At 34.9% G+C, this 19,340-nt stretch overlaps 2 protein-coding genes, 1 non-coding gene and 1 pseudogene across 8 annotated transcripts; 2 read left to right on the top strand and 2 right to left on the bottom strand.

Annotated features, from left to right (window-relative positions):
* Positions 1-1,033: 1,033 nt before the first annotated feature.
* LOC147480118 (putative TPR repeat-containing protein At2g32450 pseudogene) lies at positions 1,034-2,648 on the bottom strand (annotated as a pseudogene).
* A 2,826-nt stretch (positions 2,649-5,474) lies between these two features.
* LOC147480117 (aspartic proteinase nepenthesin-2-like) lies at positions 5,475-7,876 on the top strand. 3 transcript variants are annotated; one of them, XM_086576983.1, is made up of 2 exons: positions 5,475-6,765; positions 7,664-7,876. In XM_086576983.1, the coding sequence occupies exons 1-2, from the start codon at positions 5,604-5,606 to the stop codon at positions 7,669-7,671; spliced, it is 1,170 nt and encodes a 389-aa protein (XP_086433109.1). In that variant the 5' UTR covers positions 5,475-5,603; the 3' UTR covers positions 7,672-7,876. The 3 variants fall into 3 exon arrangements, with proteins under 3 accessions (XP_086433109.1, XP_086433108.1, XP_086433106.1); XM_086576982.1 differs by lacking the exon at positions 7,664-7,876 and adding an exon at positions 6,836-7,210 and having other exon boundaries at positions 5,475-6,727; XM_086576980.1 differs by lacking the exon at positions 7,664-7,876 and having other exon boundaries at positions 5,475-6,504; positions 6,592-7,057.
* On the bottom strand, positions 7,751-17,577 carry LOC147480116 (Asparagine synthase family protein). 4 transcript variants are annotated; one of them, XR_015204289.1, is made up of 14 exons: positions 17,422-17,577; positions 17,139-17,349; positions 16,865-17,058; positions 16,622-16,757; positions 15,161-15,487; positions 14,952-15,052; positions 12,027-12,141; positions 11,632-11,737; positions 10,362-10,455; positions 10,012-10,196; positions 9,812-9,911; positions 9,602-9,713; positions 9,416-9,472; positions 7,751-8,283 (listed from the first exon to the last, which is right to left on the bottom strand). XR_015204289.1 is itself a non-coding variant. In XM_086576978.1 (14 exons), the coding sequence occupies exons 1-14, from the start codon at positions 17,515-17,517 to the stop codon at positions 8,140-8,142; spliced, it is 1,986 nt and encodes a 661-aa protein (XP_086433104.1). In that variant the 5' UTR covers positions 17,518-17,577; the 3' UTR covers positions 7,751-8,139. The 4 variants fall into 4 exon arrangements, 2 of the variants coding, with proteins under 2 accessions (XP_086433104.1, XP_086433105.1); XM_086576978.1 differs by having other exon boundaries at positions 9,602-9,718; positions 12,027-12,144; XM_086576979.1 differs by having other exon boundaries at positions 9,602-9,718.
* Positions 17,578-17,629: 52 nt separating this feature from the next.
* On the top strand, positions 17,630-17,701 carry TRNAT-CGU (transfer RNA threonine (anticodon CGU)). The gene has a single exon. It is a non-coding gene; the product is annotated as a tRNA-Thr (tRNA).
* Positions 17,702-19,340: the final 1,639 nt, after the last annotated feature.

Raw genomic sequence — 19,340 nt, 5'->3', positions numbered from 1 at the left:
TAACCAGCTATACAAAGTCGCCACGTTCTCTGTTGCTCTGCTTAGTCTGTATTGGGTGACTATTCATATTGCCAGTGTCCCTTCAGTAACTTGATTCTCATCTAAAGAATCTGAGCTTGAAGTCTTGGGCTTAGACATGACCCTTGAAAATCCATAACCAAGAGAGCTCCCACTTGCTTCACATAACCGCAGATGAACGGTAACAATAAGCTTTTCGATCTGAGACATGGTCAATTCTAGTTTCCCTCTACCTTACAATCAGGAAAACATGACAAAAAAAAAAAAAAGGTTCACTTGACTAATAGCAAATACAAGTGCATGGCTTTGCTAGTTGTATACCTCAGTTAGGTCAAAGAGGTGGCGGGTTCTGAACTCGTTGATCGTTGCTGCAATTTCTGATGTAGGCAACTTAGCTTGAAAGTGAAGCATAAGTTGAAGGAAGATGCTCATTAGTACGGAGGTATGGATACCCTACAGGCACTACCTGAAATATCAACATATTGGCCACAGATAGCCGAGATTTAATAGGTCCTCCCAACACTGATATAATACTCTTGACCACATTTTCCAAAGAATCGTTTACAATAATAAAACAGTCATACAACTAAGATGTCACCACCTTTCATTTCTTGTAAAAGGACTAAAGAAACTGAAAGTCTGTAGCCATTATAGTCTCCTTTCACTCCCCCCTTTCCAAAGCAAGTAGAATCTCTTACCATAACCATACAGTAAGGCAAATTTTATTTTCTTGTTATAACTACTACTAAGAACAACATCATCATCAAAAACAATAACAAAATGACTACAACATTGCTAGTTATAACGATTTGAAAACAACCCAACCACATGCAATTTAGAGTTATTTTCTCATTCAGAACTTGGAAAAAAACATTTTATAATGTATCGTAGGCTGTTTACATGCATGAACAATCTGGCCGCTAAGCATACTTTCGGTTCAAGGTCTCGGAACAACCTGAAATTTATGTTAGACCAGAAATGATTAGTTTAGTTTGGCTTAGTCAAGCCACTAGGTTTACTAAGTATAAGATCAACATGCATAAAGAAACAACATGTTTGGAGTTCATAAAACTCTGTAAATCCCTATTTTTTATTGCATAGGCCAGGATAAATACCGTTGTCGCACCCACCTTCTCCAAATTGACACCATGATCAACATGGTGGGCATGAACAAATGTCTTCACATTTGGGAAATACTTGCTCAAAGCCCAAACAGTTCTATAATTTGCACCATGAGTATTTACGTTATTGCAGTAGCACATCCAAGCTCAATTTTTTTAGCATCTTAAAATTTGATGGCTCCACAACAACAAAATCCTTCCCCTTGGCAGGCTTCTTCTGCATTTGCTTCATATGAGCAATTGCATCATGCAACTCAACCCTGTTAGTCATCTTAAAAGCCTCTTTCAAGGTTTTTTTCGCTTCCTTCACCTCATTAGCCCCTAACAAAGCTACAGCTTTGTTACGCTGTGCCCGCCAATGATTTGGCAAAACAGCTAGAACCTTGGTATACATCTCGGAAGCTCTTTGATACCTCCCCATATCCATATAAAGTCCACCCAAATTGTATAATGCGTCAATATGCCCAGGCTTCAAATCAATTGCCTTCTGAAGCTCCTGAATGGCTCTCTCATCTTCTCCGATTACATGCAAAGTAGACCCTGTATCACAGTGTGCATCGGCATAAGCTGACTTCAAGAAAATAGCCTCTTCCAAAGCCTTTTCAGCTGCCTTATACTCCCCTACTCCAAAAAGTGCACGACCTAAAAGCTTCATAGCCTTGAAATGAGTTGGACAAAGAGTTATAGCCCCTATATAATGCCCACAAGCACTTAAAGCCATACCTTCCCCTTCCAGCGAAATCCCGAGATTAACATGAATTTGAGGAACAAGGTAAGATGAGTGATTACCACCGCTTTACCTGCTTTCTAATGCCAACAGAAATTCCTCCTTTCCTTCTCCACACTTCCCAAGAATATACAAACAATTCCCAAAGACGAAAATGCGGTCTAAAGTTCTCCAAATAAGCTCATAAGACCTCTTGAAACTCACTAAAGCATCTTTAAACAAATGGAGCTCATACAAAACCCTGCCAATTGCCATATGCCCATCAAACATCTCATCTTCCGACTTTGCGTCTTCTGCTCTCCCTCTCAAAACCACCAACTTCTTCACAAAACCACTATAATCCTTCCCAGATTCATCCCAAACAACCCCTATATCTGAAAATTCAGTAGATGGTCTAAATTCAGAAGACCAACTTGGTTCAGAAAATGTATCAAAATCATCCCCATTCACTTTCAACCTCTTTAATGTAAAATGATTGGAGCAAGAAGTCTAAAAGGAGTTTTGTAACCATGCATCATTGGAGGAAGCAAGTCAAAGATCTATTAGTAACTGTGCTTTTTGAAAACAACACATATTGTCGATATGGCCATTGGTATCATCAACCTCAAATGTGTGAGCCAAAATCAATTAGGAATTTTTTCTTCAATTTATTAATCCACTTTATAATTAGAACTAAATATGAATTGGAAAATAAAGCGGAAATTAAATCCAAATAACTAATCTATATCAAACCAAAAACCCAAAACTCAATCAGAACAAACCTTTCGAAAGACCATAACCATTAAAGTACCCAATCAGAAATTAACCAATGTGGAAATTAAGAGAATTCATGCATTAAAGCAAATTGACTAATTTCGAGAAGTGAAGAAAACAATCATACCTGATTGGAGGTTCATAAGCAATAGAGAGATAACGGCAGGGATTCGTTTGCCATTCGCCTATTCCATCCTAGATTAGAGTACTCACTATTTCAACTATTTAGATTTTTTACCTTGATTGAAATGAATGGCTGGAATTTGTTGCAATGAGAGAACTCAATTTGAAAAGAGGGGGAGAGAGAATGATGGCTCTGTTTAATTTTTGTTGCAAAATTTAATTTTTTGTACTGTTTGCAAAAGAAGGGAAACGTAGGGGTGGAGATTGGGAGGGGGAGACGTAGAGGTGTATTTATTGCTAATTATTACTAATTAAATGTCATTTATGGTAAATTGATGGTAAGCGTACAATTCAAAATGGCGTGGAATTGGTTTTTTAATATACCGCTACATAAAAAGACTGATTGCTCCTATTCAAAGGTGTTAAGCAACATTTTAATTTAAGGACAATATCAGTACTGAGAATTTACAAAGACATAAAAAGACCAAGTAGTCCTCATTAATAAATATCTAGGTGTTTGATATAATTATTCATCCAGGGGTATTATGCGTAAGAAAAATACCCGGATGAATTTAAGAGGCCACGATCATTATATGATATACTACTAGTAGAGATTAAGATATAAACAAGAGCAAAGAGCAAATCAATATCAATACATCACCTCTCTATATTAAAACATAGTATATCTTATGTAGACAATTTCTTTTCTAGGTGGCGCATTCTTGAGACATATGTATGCCACGTGGACACTCTTGATTAATCATAAGAAGTTTTCTAATACAACATGAACTGTTAATCTTAAGAAGTTAATTTCATAATATAGCACAACTCTAATAAGTCCAAAAATTTATACTAATAATTTCATAGTATAACACATTAACATCTGACGAGAAAATTTTATACGACTCCAATAAGAAAACATTGCTAAATCAACTCCAAAAACTTATGCTAATAATTATCAGTCATTGAATTCCTCACAAAAATTTAGGGGATGTGAATTTTAGAAATGATTCCAGCCATATAGCCGGTCTAAAATCTTGTTAATATTAAAGCTCCCACAATGGATATTTTTTCAGCTCTCTTAAAATTTCACGTCATCAAACTCCTATTAAAACAGAAATTCATCTCCTATTGAAAAGAGAAATTCTAACATTTCTAATTAAAATGGGAATCATTATGCTATTATATTAATGGGAATTCCTCCCTTATTGAAAAATAAAAATCTAGCACTTCTAATTAAAATTGGAATCACACTTCTAAATTAAAACGGATTTTTAAAACTTAATTAAAATAATTTGTTGAGAAATTAAAACGGGGGTTTTTAAGACTTGATTAAAACAATTTATTAGGAAATTAAAACGGGTTAGTGACGAAAATAGGAATCACAATTTGTTAGAAAATTTATATATGTATAGTTATGATTGTTAAACAAGTTTTTAAAAGAGTTGGTTCGTATGCACGGGTCTACTTTTTAGTATATAAAAATTATAAAATAGACCCGTGTATACGCACCGGCTCTTTCGAAAACGTGATTAATAACATATAGAAATTTTCTTACAAATTAATCATTTTGAATGCTCAAGATCGAATCATGACTAAACCATTATAAATTTCTTAATAAATTGTTTTGATCATAAAAAGACTCATGCTTTAATTTCCTAACGAATCATTTTAATTGCGCTTTAAATTGAAATACCCGATGAGGGGGATTCCCATCATTTTAGTAGTTGACCTAATTTAGAAGTGTGAAGAATGATTCTTGTTTTAATGGGGATTCCCATTTTGGTGTTATTATTATTTTTTTTCTGTGACAAATCGAATGTTTTAATAATTGGGAAAAGAATCTTGTTTTAATTTTATACCAAATCATTTTAATTCTGTTTTAAAAATCATTTTTAATTAGAGGAGAGATCATGTTTTAATAGTTGACTTAATTTAGAAGTGCGATAACCATTTTAGTAAGTCAATGATTTATATTTTAATTTAAAAGTGCTTGAATTTCCTTTTTCAATAAGGAGAGGAATTCCGATGGTGGGGATTTTTAATAGAGTATGAAAAATACATTTGGTGCGAGCCTTAATATTAAGATATAGATAATATGTACATATACTATAAAGTAGGTACGTTCCTACGTAGTGACTCTTTTGAAATTGCTCAAGAACATATTCAATTTTCATGACAAATCGTATGTTTTAATTGTGGAAAAGATCTGTTTTAATTTCCTAACAAATTATTTTAATTACTCTTTAAAAACCTGTTTTTTAATTGTGAGAGGATCTCATTTTAATAGTTGACTTAATTTAGATGTGTGATTCTTGTTTTAGTAGTAGAAAGATCCCCAAATTTTCATTTTCAATAGGAGAAAAAATTTCCATTTTAATAAGAGATAATGTGAATTTTTAATAGAGCTTAAAAAATATACGCATTGGGTGCAAACTTTAAAATATAAATATATATAACTAGAAGAAATTTTCTATCCTTATTCCATATTTTTTCCGATAGAGGCAATTGTCAGTCAACCAAATGAAATCTCAAAAGTGAGAATAAGTAATTAAAGTAAGTGCTAGAATCTTTGGTTATTAACTAGAGTCGAGTCAATTGTGATTTGTGACATCGTAGAAATAGAAAGGTGCTTTGCTGCCTGCAATTCTGACTAAAATGTAATCTCAAAAATAAAAATGAGAATAAAATATACGTTTCTTTATTAAGTAATTAGATCGAGTCAAGCCAACTGTTACAGGGTGGAATGGCAAAGGTGCTTTATGGTAGGAAATTAACCTGGGGAGCAGACATGCAGTTCTCAGTATATATTATTCATTTGTCACACACCGACAAAAAAATTCTTATGAACGTAGCTAGGCATGGCCTCAATGACCAGTCATGTAAAACTACTAGTACTTCTTTGTGTGTTCACGTTGTCTCCCTACGTTTTGGGTGGCATCAGCCGAGAATCCAAAGGCTTGAGTATGAAGATCATGCCTATAGACTCCGAAGAGTCACCATTATACCCAGGCAACATCACACTTGAAGAAAGATTACAACGCTTAGTGCAGCTATCGGATGCCCGTATTAATATGTTAGCATCAGCGACGACAAGCAAAGTCGATAATATACGTCCTGTGGTAGGCAAACTAATAGCTGGTACTTACTACATAGTCCAAGCGAAAATTGGTACCCCGCGAGTCCCTTTCTACTTGTTGCTTGACACTGGCAGCGATAGTACTTGGATCCAATCTTCTGATTGTAGGCCTTGCTTTAAAGTTAAAGGCGGTTCATTTAATTACAAGAAATCCCGAACTTTTCATATCACCCCTTGCGACAGTGAAGCTTGTCTGAGTAGACAATGTAACAAAGACAATCGTTGTTTCTATACCCAAGGTTATGGAAGTGATGGTGCGGTAACAAGTGGTTTTTTTGCAAGTGAAACATTTAGATTTCCATGTGAGCTTCCTAACGACAGAGAGGAGGTCGTGGAAATTGGGGTTGGAACGAGCAACAGGAACATCAAATTTGGGCCCAAAGATAGTCCTGATAATATTATAGCTGGAATCTTTGGATTAGGGGCTGGATCTACAGCATTTCCAAGCATTACGAGCCGCTATAAGCGCTTCTCCTACTGCTTACCTCCATTGCTCGAAAATACAAAAACAACCATTTTAACATTTGGTTCTGAAGCACAAATTCCACCCACCACATTGCAAATCCAAAGCACTCCTTTGTTAGAAGGACCAGTGGACGCACTATACTATTTGGATTGTTTGGGTATGTCTGCTGCAGGACTTCGTCTTCAAATTCCTAATGATACTTTCAAGATTAAAAATAATGAAGGTGGACTCATTACCGATACAGGATCTCCGATGCCTTCCATTTATCCAGTCGCGTATGAGGCTTTAAAGGCGGTATTGAAGGATTATTTTTTGAAGTTTGATATGGTGCCATGGCAACGGCCGTACGGTTTGGATCTGTGCTATGATCGACCAAATAGGTTCATTCGCTTCCCAACCATCACATTTCATCTTTCAGGTGCTGATCTACTTCTAGAACCTCATCAGATTTTTGCTATTAACGAAGACCAGTTTTGCTTAATGTTTAGGCCTGATAAGGATATAAGCATCTTAGGAGCGTTTGCGCAATCAGATCACAGATTCATGTTTGACCTTGACCAAAGGAAAATGTCCTTCGTCCGTGAGAAATGTGCACCTAATTAGCATATGTTTATTGATGATAAATAATTCAAGCGAACGAGACTAACTTCGAGAACAACCTACATTGCTTCCATCAGAATTTGTGAGAATATAACTCTTCCTTTTTTGTTTGCGTCTGTGTTTGTGATTGATTTTGATTTCTAGCTGTTGGCTAATTCCGCATACAATCAAACTTTTGTAGTGTATCTTTTTGGCATGCTTAGAGCATTCTCAATGTCAGGTGACTTTGAGGGGAAATAACAACTTGTCAACCCTTAGAGCTGTGGGAGACAATTGTTGACTTTTGTAAGCTAGTTTTTGTTATGTTGAACTGTGAGATGACTGAGATCAAATTGGATGCACCTCTTTCTGAGTACATGGATTTCGCCATGTACTTAGATAGAAGATCTAATAACTCTTTATGTATGAAGTAATATTAAATAGGATCTTTTAGTATTACCCCTCCACTAGATGAGCTAATTAGGATTTACCCCAACTAGATAGAGAAATTAGGGTCTCCCCCCAGAATACACACAAAAAAAAAAGTCAACTTAGGTTGACCTTGTTTTTTTTGTGTGTACTTAGGGGGGAGACCCTAATTTATGCATCTAGCTGGGGGAAATCCTAATTGGCTCATCTAATAGGGGGTAATACTAGTTAACCCTATTAAATATCAAATCAACTTATCATATGTACTGTATTAAAATCACTAATTGTTTAGTGATTCTTATTGGCAGGAATATAAGGAACTGCTGATTTCTTAAATACTTACGCAGAATATATCTAAGTAGAGTTCAATTTCAATATAGTGGCCAAAGTGAGGCTAGTAGATTAAAAGATGCTAGTTTTTACCTTTTATTTAGATGAAAAGTTTGTTGTACATTAATCAGACAATCGGAAACAGATTACATGTGCAGAATACACTCATGTTCCGAACTCTTTAACAACAATTCTGAAGTTTTAATGCTATCGATAACTATCATCTATGGGCCAAATGGCTTGATTTTAAACTTTTTCTTTTGTGATTTTACAACATGATGATCTCAAGATTTGAATCAGACAGATCTTGAAAGAAAACAAAATGGGGTAAAAAACAGGTCAGCCACAAGCGTATCTATCTAAACGATTCATCTTGTGCTATAATTCTTTTTAAAAGGGGGGAAAACAATTAACGATCAGATGTTCTATTTCAGTATATAAGGGCTGATCATGCTCACTGAGAAGTAGCCAAGATTGCTTCCGTATCACTTAAATTTGTTGGTATTTGGATTACTACACTTCCTGCTGATGCCTGATTTGCTGCACGGTTGCTCCCAAAATTTTTACGATTTGATTCTCTTGCTATCCTCGAGCCAAACTGGAAAACAAATTATAACCAGTTAGATTATGCAGTAACTCAGAAATTTGCGAACAATAAAGAAATGAATAAACATAAACAAATAAAAGTTACAAAACAGGGTAATAAAGTTAATTACTGAGCTGAAGAATCAACATGCTCCCCAGTACTATTTTAATGCCCCTGGTGCTAAATAAGTGTAACATTCTACAACTACAATTACTGAGCCTCAGTAGATTAGAGAGTACTGCCTCATTTTAATAAGCTTACCAGGATAATTTTTTATTAAGAAAATAGGGTTAACCAATATTACCCCCCCTAGATGAGCCAATTAGGATTCCTCCCCCCCCCCCCCCACACACACACAACTAGATCGGAAATTAGGGTCTCCCCCCTAAATACACACAAAAAAAGTCAAATTGGGTTGACCGAATTTTTTTTGTGTGTATTTGGGGGGAGACCCTAATTAATTTCCCATCTAGGGGGTAATACTAGTTCACCCAAGAAAATAAGGCACTTGTAAGAGAATCATTACACAAACTTGTGCCAAAGGTATAAATACTGTGTCTAACCAATATGATGTGCGACTCTGTATACTAGTTGACCACATCCATTTTTTTTTTTTTTTTAACGAGTTTCAAAATCCAGAGATTGATTGCTTCAATTTGGCATTAGTGGGAAGTTGTATTTATGAAAAATAATAAATAAATAAAATAAATGCGTGAAAATTCTTACCAATATCATTATTACTGTATAACTGTCACACACCCCCATTCAGTAACAAACCTAAATATCTGACTTTACACAAATAAACTATGTTCTCCAGATGTAAAATGATTGATTGCCTAACTGTCTATGTACCATTGGTAGGTAAAGATGAATCTATGAGCACTACGAATGTAGTTTAGCTTAGTTATAATAACCAGCTCTTCCAATTATAAGAATAAAAAAGTTGATATAACCCAAATCTTAAGATGTGCAAAGGAAACCCACAACTCTCAATACATCCATGCATCAGTTATAAGACACAGCACAATATTCTCAAATCAATGGTTAGACAAAGAAAGAAACAAATGCTGATGCAAACAGAGAAGAATACAAATTTATGCAACACTTTGAAGTCTTTGTTTCTTAGAGTAGGCAGAATAATGACCTGGATTGCCCTTTTTGGCAGAAAAGCTGATTCTTTTAAGCCCAGCAATTGTGCAACCTTCAAGACAATTGAAACATATCAGTTGAGAAACAGACACTCTTATCAAGAAGAAAGCTAACCATCCATCGAGTGTGCATATTTAAAGTGACTTAACTCCACAAAATCAATATTCACAAGAGTATATACCTCTCTAAGTATCTTCTTATCACCTCTTCCAACTGGCTGATCAAGGTCAGCAACATCCCATAAAGGAACTTTTAGTAAGGTCTTGATAACATCCTCATCTAAGAATGGAAATCTAGCCTAGACAATAAAAGACATGGAAGGAGCACTCTAGATTAAATCAAGTAGAAACCGACAGAATAGGCTATTAGGCTTTCAGAGTTTCAGTATTACCTCCTTTCCATTATCAGAAATGCATCTGTCATCTCTCCCTAGGTTCCTTTTCCAAATTCTCTGCATGTCCAGTTTCATTTCCTCATGCAGCCCAAGCCAACTGTTGATTGCAAAATAAAAATAAAAATAAATAAAAGAATGTATGAGCAACAAAGATAACTGATATAAATTATCGTAATTCCATAACAAAGATTGTGTACCCTCCCAGTCTATATTTAGTCCTATGCCTACTGTAGCCAGCACATTGCTCATCAGCGCCAGAACCAACTAGGAGAATCTTGGCATCAGACTTGTACTTCACACGATGACAGTTATCTGAAATCCCCAGATCCACCCAACCATCACCACCAGCAGCTAGCCATAGTGCAATTCCAATGTTCAAGTCCTGAATCATAACATACTTCATTAGGTGAACCCTGTGCAGATATAATAAAGTGCCTTCGAGGAGTTTGATCTATATGTAACACTTCAGAATTCCTCAATGGATAACAACAAAGCACTAGAAAACAAAATATGCAGAAATAAAGTGACTAGTTACGTGACTAGTTACCATGTAGGTTTTTGAAGGACTTATAAGTGACATCACATGCTTGGTTTCTGAGGTCAAATTTGACAAGTCAGCATCAACCTCCACAAGGTTCCACCTGCAACCTTAAAACAGTCATGAACCGAACTGCAATAGGCCAATATGTAACATGCTGCCAACATACTGCCTAAATAATGCACCACAATCCTAAATTAGGAAATTTATGTTGTTCTGAAACTGTGCTCACTCAGCCAACGGGTAAGATGTAATTATTCTTTGCTTTGTTTACCCTAATTAGAAAAAAAAACAAAAAAACAGTAGGATAGGTTGAGTAAACTTTTCGCAGAAATGACCAAAATGAAAAACAATCCTTACCATTGATAACCTTTTAAGGGGAAGCTTATTAGTAACTTCTGCCCTTTATGTTTGTCAGATGGAGAGTCTAATGTCACAGTCTGGTCAATTGTCATTACTCCTGGGAAGTTTGGGGTCATCTTGTTCATCATATTGCATAGATAGATACCCAATAGGTGAAGGAGCTATTAGCATCCTAGATATTAATACTCTGCTCTCCTGCGGAGTAAATTGTAGAGTATCACACCCTTTGCCATTATGTGGGGCCTCTAGCAGGAGAGGAACATGAAACATTTTGAGGATATATCCTTACCGCTGGGAGGATTTATTTCAATCAAGGGGCTAAGTCGTCCTTGGTTGCTATGGATTGAGTGGAGAGAGGAGCCACTTGGGAGCTTCATCGTTGATGTGTAATATGAAATGTTTTTGGGTTAAATTATAACATTTTGCAACTGTTTTGATTCTCTATGTAGTCTGCCTTCATTTCCTTATAATGCAGGATTTCTCGTACTACCTCTCAACTTTATTTGATTATTATATATGTATAAAAAATCTCTACATTTACCAGTGAACAAAAGGGAATGTTGATTATTATTGTGTCATGGAGTTGCTACAAGGATACATGATTGTACTCTTATATATGATAGGAAAAATTATGGTTAAGCGATTTGCAGCCAAAAAGTGCTGCAGAGACCAATAAAAAGAAGAGCAATCAAGCATTGACTCGCCCCAACATTTGTTAATAAAATATCTTTGTTCAATGGTGTTAGTTATTTATCACAAAAACGGAATATTGATTAAGAAAGCTTCTAACTAGCATCAGTTGCTAGGAAAGACACCTCGCCAAAGAAACATTAGTTTCACGCAAGTGTATGCAGTCTGTAAAATTTTGAAACTAAAATCAGGCATGCGAACATATCAACAAGTTCATAATAGTTACCTTCTTGAAGGTGATATTCTTTGAAGTTCTTTCACTCCTGCCCTTGCAGATATTCTATCAGGTGCATGCTGTTCATCAAAACTTACATTAAGCAGATCTACTTCATCTGTCGACAAAATTATTCAATTAGGCCCTCCTCTTGCAAAAGACTATAGCATAAGCTTCACTTCTCATATAGCAGTAACCAACAAAAATTAAATACTATTAACAGTTCACCGTATCACTTATGGGGAATCCAGTACAAGTGTTACTCACTGCCCTCACTCCTAACAATATTCTCTTTAATTAGCACACCGGTTACCATGTCTCACATGCGGAGGTAACAGCAAAAAAAAGAGACAGGAAATGAAGTGCTCAATATAATAAAAATTAGAATGCATAGACGCTTTACTTACAACAAAGGTCCAGACACTGATCCAATAATGCTGCAAGTATCATTGAATCGAGTCCACCAGAAAATAGAATTGCCACTGGAACAGGTGTATCTTGTATAGTTTTGCATACAGTTGCCTGCTATCCATAAAAATATTTAGATACAACAAAAACATAAATATAGCCACATTCTTAGAGACGTATTATAGCCACATTGTAAACGAATCCAAGCAAAATTGTGGACTTAAAAGTTGAATTAAGGGCTGAATTTTTGTAGATATTATCTCTCCACCATGGAGAACATGCTCACAAAAATTCAGCTTATTCAAAGAAGTCTAACCTTAGAATATGCTCACACAAATTTTGAACCGTTTGATGAAAAGTTCAAAAATGAACACTAATTTTTATATGGTTAGACATATCCAAATATTATGATTTTTTGTAAGAATAATCTTCATAGTGGGGAGATCATCTCTACAAAAAACTAAGCCTTAATTCATTTGTATGTCGAAAATATGGCTATAATGTGTATATAAGAATGTGGCTCTATCCCTATATATACAGTCTACAGTCCCACTCTTAGAAGTACATATTTTTTTTAAGTTAAAATAAGTACGTAAGTAAAATTTCACATAGAAAATAAATTAAAACCTAATTTTTAGTGGATGTGATATACTCACTATAAAGATCATCTCCACAAAATTTCAGCTCATTTGGAAACCTCTAACCTATATAAAAATTGTTAACATTTTTAAAAAGAAAATCTAACGGCCCAAAAATGTTGAGTTTTTTCAATAATCTTTTGCCTAGGTTAGAGGTTTCCAAATGAGCTAAAATTTTGTGGAGATGATATTTATGGTGAGTATATCATATCCACCAAAAATTAGGTTTTAATTCATTTTCTAGGTGATGTTTTACATACGTACGTACTTATATATATACAGTCCCGCTTTTAGAAGTACATACTTTATATATATAAAATAAGTACGTACGTAAAACATCACTTAGAAAATGAATTAAAACCTAATTTTTGGTGGATATAATATACTTACTATAAATATCATCTCCACAAAATTTCAGCTCATTTAGAAACCTCTAACCTAGCTAAAAATTGTTGTTAGCCTTAAAAATAAATCCAAGAGTAAAAAAATGTCAAGTTTTTGCAATTATCTTTTGCTTAGGTTAGAGGTTTCCAAATAATATGAAATTTTGTGGAGATGATCTTTAGAGCATTCCCAATGCAGATGAATATCAAGGGGATGTGACAATATTCACCTCCAAATGGTCAAAAACTTTTGCCCAATGCAAAGGTGAATATCAAGGTGACTATTTTCCCAAGTCAAAACGAGAGTGAAACCTTCAACCAAGATAGTAGTTGAGTTGGGAGCTTCGGACGGAATGTTTTATTCCGTCTCGCGTGTTTTTTTAATTTTTTCGATTTTTTTTTTCGAACGGAATGTTTCATTTCATTCCGTTTTGGTCGTTTTTTCGATTTTTTTTTAACTTCGGACGGGATGTTTCATTCCGTCTGGGTTGTTTTTTTTATTTTTACATTCAGACGGAATCAAACATTCCGTCCGAGATTTAAACTCATCTCTTCATTCACCTATGCATTGGACAACATTTTTTTGTTTTTCACCACAAAGTAGCAAAGAGGGGGAAATAGTCCTACGTGGAGGTGAAAAAAATATGCTTGCATTAGGAATGATCTTATGGTGAGTAGGTCATATCCACAAAAAATTAGAGTTGAATTCATTTTCTAGGTGAAATTTTACTTGTGTACTTATTTTAACTTAAAATATATATGTACTTCTAAGATCGAGACTATATATATATACAGGGCCGATCTTAGAAATACATACTTATTTTAAGTTAAAAGTAAGTACATAAATAAAACTTCACCTAAACAATGAATTCAAACGTAATTTTTTGTGGATGTGATATATTCACCATAAAGATCATCTCCACAAAATTTTAGCTCATTTGGAAATCTCTAACATAGATAAAAATTTATGTAATTTTTAAGAAGAAATCTAACGGTTCAGAAATTTATATATATATATATATATACGGGTTGGCTACGTCGACATACGGAATTGACATACGCAATCCAAAAACGGACTTGCATATTGCTCTAAGGGCTGATTTTTTATAGATATTATCTCCCTACCATAAATAATATCTCCACAAAAACTCAGCTCAGTCAGATGTGTCTAGTCTTGTCAAAAGAGTGTTAATTCTGGACCGTCAGATAAATTTCTAATTTGAACTCAATTTTTGGTAAGGTTAGACATGTTCAAAAGAGCTGATTTTTTATGGAGATGATCTCCATGTTGTGGAGATCACATCCCCATAAAATCAACTTTTAGTTCATTATGTAAGTAGGTAGGATTGCGTATGTCATTTCTATATGTCGACGTAGCCTATATATATATATATATATGAACTCCACTACCAAAAGTGGATTTATAAGATGAATTGAGGGCTAACTTTTGGTGAAGATAGTCTTTTGATACTGAAGAATCTCCTTACAAAAAATCAGCCCAAACGAAAAATGTTTAACCTTGTCAAAAGTTGTTTTGAAAATTGAAAAATCTGGATTGTTGGATAATTTTATAACATTGTAAGCAAATTTTGATACGTCTAGACATCTTCAAATGTGCTGATTTTTCCTAAAGATGATCTATATTGTGGGGAGAACATCTCCACCAAAAATCAGCTTCTAATTCATTGTTTTTCATGGCGAAGTTTTTTTGGAGTTCGTATAAGTGGAGTTCATATATATATATATATATATATACGAATTGTAGAATGCTTTTTAATGTCACCAAATGAATTCAACGACCAACAATCATGGAATTGTCTTCAAATTATATATAATAATAATACACATGGAATAACAGATAGACTGAATCAGTAACCTATTTGTAAATGTGTGAAAATTAAACCTGATATATTGGGTTTATAATAGCCCGACGCACTACAGCCTCTCTTAGAGCAACAAGTACGTTATGTGCAGGAAGTGAAACTGGTAGATGAACATTATTCCCTGCATTATCCAACGTCACACTCAAGCATTTAAATCAAATGGTAATGTCTACATGCACCGGCACAAATTACAAGTGAAATCGAACCTCAAGTCCTCAAAATAACATACCATTCACTAATGAGGCTGGAACTTCAGCACACAATTTGCCATCTTCTGCAGTACAACTTGATTTGGTTGATATTCCATTTGTATTACATGGATTCAGGATATGATGCCCTTTTTTAACAGTAACACTGTGGGGATATATTTCATGAGCCTTGCGTTCCACATAAGTTCTCTCCCAATTGATCAATTCATTGAGTACAGGATCAGCCCAATCATGTTTCCTCACCTCACCAACCAGACATCCTGTGAGATTTGTTTCATTCAACTTTACGCTATATATCCCACACGAAAGTTCCTCCCAGAAACCAAGGTCTTTCATCTGACCTTCACCTACAGGATCAGTGTTTAGATCGAGATTATTAGTCACCATGGTGGAAATTGCAGAAAACATACCGCACTGCTATATAATCCACAACAAAAAATGTATAGGCATCATCGTAGAAACGTTGTTTGAAGAGATCTATTTGTCGAAAATATGGTTCCAAACTTCCAACTATTTCATCTGTGAAATGTTACCATGTTCTGATGCACAGACACCTCGCGTAAATCTCTACTGACTTTTGAAGTCAGAGAGATTCATCTAACTACCTAAGGCTCTAAATGGCAACGTCATGATAGATAACTTTACTAGCTTTCATCAGTCTAGGATACTTTTGTGTAGAACTACATAGCCAATCATATTCAAGCTAGCAATTAGCATCTGCTGATGAAAGAGATCATTTGCATAAGGTAGATGGAGAAGCCGTTGCACCTCTTACCCTTTCTAAGTGTGAAACAACTTCAGATCCATAAGTTAGCATTTGATCAAATTAGTACTTTAGAAAATTCGACTTGATCTTCTAACAAGACTATGAGAAATGCTAAATCTATCATTCGAAAATTTCAAACACGCAATTATGCATTCAGCCATATAGCAAATTTGTCTTGTTAACAATATGCCACCATGCACAACTGTTATTGTTGCCTAAATCTGCATCATTGCCTTTCTTTCCCTTGTTCGTTTGCTCACAAGAAGGAAATTTACTAAGTCGTTACATTCAAAATCCATGCACCTTAAGGTAGTGCTTGACCAGCTTCAAGAACTTAACCAGTGTATCAAAGGGAAGTTGCCCATTAGATTAGATTAGATTATAAAGAGAACATTGCAAGTCTTCAAACTTCACAAAGGACAGTCTCAACTTAAAAAAGTAAGATGCATTGGATTATGCGATAACTAAACCAGACATGGCACAAGATAGATTATGTTGCACTTTTAACCTTTTTATCTATCAAACTAACGTAACCTATAAACCATAAGTTAGTATTTGATGAAATTGATAATTTTAAAAAATTTGACTTTATCTTCCAAACAACACCAGTTTCAGGGTGAAAGTAATAGGGAGTGTCGTAGGAGAGGCCAGTGCAGGTAATTAAATATTATTGACATAAGTGCAGATATTAACAATTACCACAGGCAGTACATACCAGAATTATCTTTGACAGGTAAAGGTGGCGATACAGAAGATAACAAAAATCGAGGGTCATCCCAAGTTGGCCAGTGAACTAGGAGGCTCCGCCTTCCAAATGCATCTCTACCAAACCACAAGGTCTTTGAGCTATCCTGTATCCTTGGATCAAAAGAGTTGCATTAGGGAAGAAATATACACGGCACAATCTCGTAGAGTGTTTCAACAAACAAAAAAACTCACCCAAACTAAAGAGATATACCTGCCAATAGATCAAGGCCCACGGTCCTTTGATTGTTGAAAGAAGCTCAATAACAGAAATTTGCCCATCTTCAATGCATTGGCATTCTATTATATGCCCATGGCAGTTGCATGGGCAACACTTTCCCAGAGAATGCATAAGAGTCTCCGAATCATTGCTATCTTTGCTAATATGGAGCCCTCCAAATATTTCACCTTTATAAGACAAACGTTAGCTAAGTAAACGTGGCATCATTACAAGGAAGAGCGTAAAAGTGTGGACAATAGAACCTTACCATTATATACAAGGACATTCGAACAAGTATCCACCAAAGGTTGAAAAACAGGAGTTATCCCCGTGAGTTGCAAAGTGGCCCCAACAAAGTACAACTCTGCAACAGGATCGTCATTCTTTTGAGGATATACTTTCCTAGTTCCCAAATTATCAGGACCCCTTCTTTCCAGAACAGCTTTAATATCTTCTACTGTGACTTTTGGATAGTGTACCTAAATACTTGAGACATATTAAATTTAAAAGTACATTTTATGTGGACTTAACAAGGAAAAAAGTGAACTTACTGGTTGAGAATGAAGAGGAGGTGGCGGCTTGTAATCAGGGAGAAAAGACGATAACTCAAAACGAACACCGGAGACTACTATAGCGATTCCACACATTCCTGTCTCTCGTTTTCTTTCCCTCTTTCTCTTCTTGCGTGCTTTTATAATAATAATAACTTACATAGTATAGTATAAATACAATGTTTCGTAAAACTAGGCAACGAGCAGTGCTTCCGTAGCATAGTGGTAGTGCGTTCGCTTCGTAAGCGAAAGGTCGCGAGTTCGATCCTCGCCGGGAGCTTTTTTTATTTACTCATTATTTTTTTTTTGGGGCTTTTCATAGCCCAAAAACATTTTACTTTTATGTTTTGTTTTATGCCGAAATTTCCATTTACTGATTTTAGACAAAGAGGTCACGGTCAGTCTTTCTAATTAAGTTTGTTTATGTGGTTGGATTGAATTTGTTATCTTTGTTATTGTTTTGAGTTTGATTGAAACTTTGAGAGATTCCCATTCTTATCTTGGTAACTTATTATTCAGTATTGAGCTTCTTCAATAGTGATACTGATTTTGAGAAAAGTGGGTTGTTTGGTGTTAGAATATCATTTCCACCATCTAGGCAGAATTTCGATTTTTCCTTTGGATTTTAGGTTTTTGTTTAGCATTCGTGATGTATGATAGAAATATTACTCATATATTCGATTATAGTTCAACATTTTTCTCTACCTTTGTGTTTACATTATTAATATAACGCCAAACCTACCAAACAACATTGCAGACAGCCAAAATATGGCTTAAGGACAAACCGGGTTGATCAGTGCTGAAATACAATATTATTCTTAAGTTTTTTTCTCAATTAAATCAAAATTGAAATGTTGTGGCCAGAAGGGTTCGAATTTGTGGGGAAAAACTCCCACATGACTTTTCAATTTTGCTTTTTGACCACCCCAGGACACTCACATTTTATATGTTATAAATAGCATGAGAAATTTAATTTATTTCATATTGTACACACATATAGTGGTGTTTACATATTTGTTGGATACATGCATACTGGTGTGTACATGTGTGGTAGTAGTACTTGCACGTTTGTTACACACATGCATAATAGTGTGTGCATGTGTGATATACACATCATATTAATGTTTGCATTGTGTTATGCACAGGCATACATATGTATAGTAGTGTTTGCATTCGTGTTATATACACGCATAATGATGTTTGCATGTTGGTATACATATGCAGTGCATATCATACATGCATGGTGGTGTTTGCATGTTGGTATACACATGCAGTGTATATCATACATGCATAGTGGTGTCTGTATGTATATCGGACTGCTACTCCCAAGTCCCAACTTAAAAATATCATCGATGATAACAATATCGAAATCGAGATAAATCATATAATTGATTAACACAAGATTTGAAGATTTGAAGATTTGAAGAGAAAATAAAATTGTTGTTCAATTGCTTGCTTGTCGAATCGGTGTCGAAATTAACTTAATTATTCATTAATTAACAGTAACCTATAATTGAAAATTGAAAAATTAGATTACAAAGTGAGAAGAGTATTTGTCATGAGAGATTGAATAAGATGTTTTCTCATATCTTAAATTACTAATCTTAAAACACAAACCATCTACCTCCAAGATGGGCATAACTAAATCTCAAATTTTACAAGTTGAAGTTTTTTTTGCTAGATGGAGAAGAATGTCATAATTGGTATTAATAAAAAATTACTTGCTGACTCCAGCCCAGAAATGTATTTATAGTGAAATTATTAATGATTGATGTTGATATCAGCCCGTTTGCAAGTGCTGACTAGTAAAGTCGGTGAAACCTTTGGGTGATGATATTAGAGATTTTGGGGTGGAACCCCACAACATCAAAGAGTTATTGATCTTATTTAAAACAAGCCGGCTTGCCAATAAAAAAATA

This window comes from Coptis chinensis, chromosome 8 (genome assembly GCF_015680905.1).
Source record: "Coptis chinensis isolate HL-2020 chromosome 8, ASM1568090v1, whole genome shotgun sequence".
Lineage (NCBI taxonomy): Eukaryota > Viridiplantae > Streptophyta > Magnoliopsida > Ranunculales > Ranunculaceae > Coptis > Coptis chinensis.
This window is presented reverse-complemented; position numbering and strand designations above follow the sequence as displayed.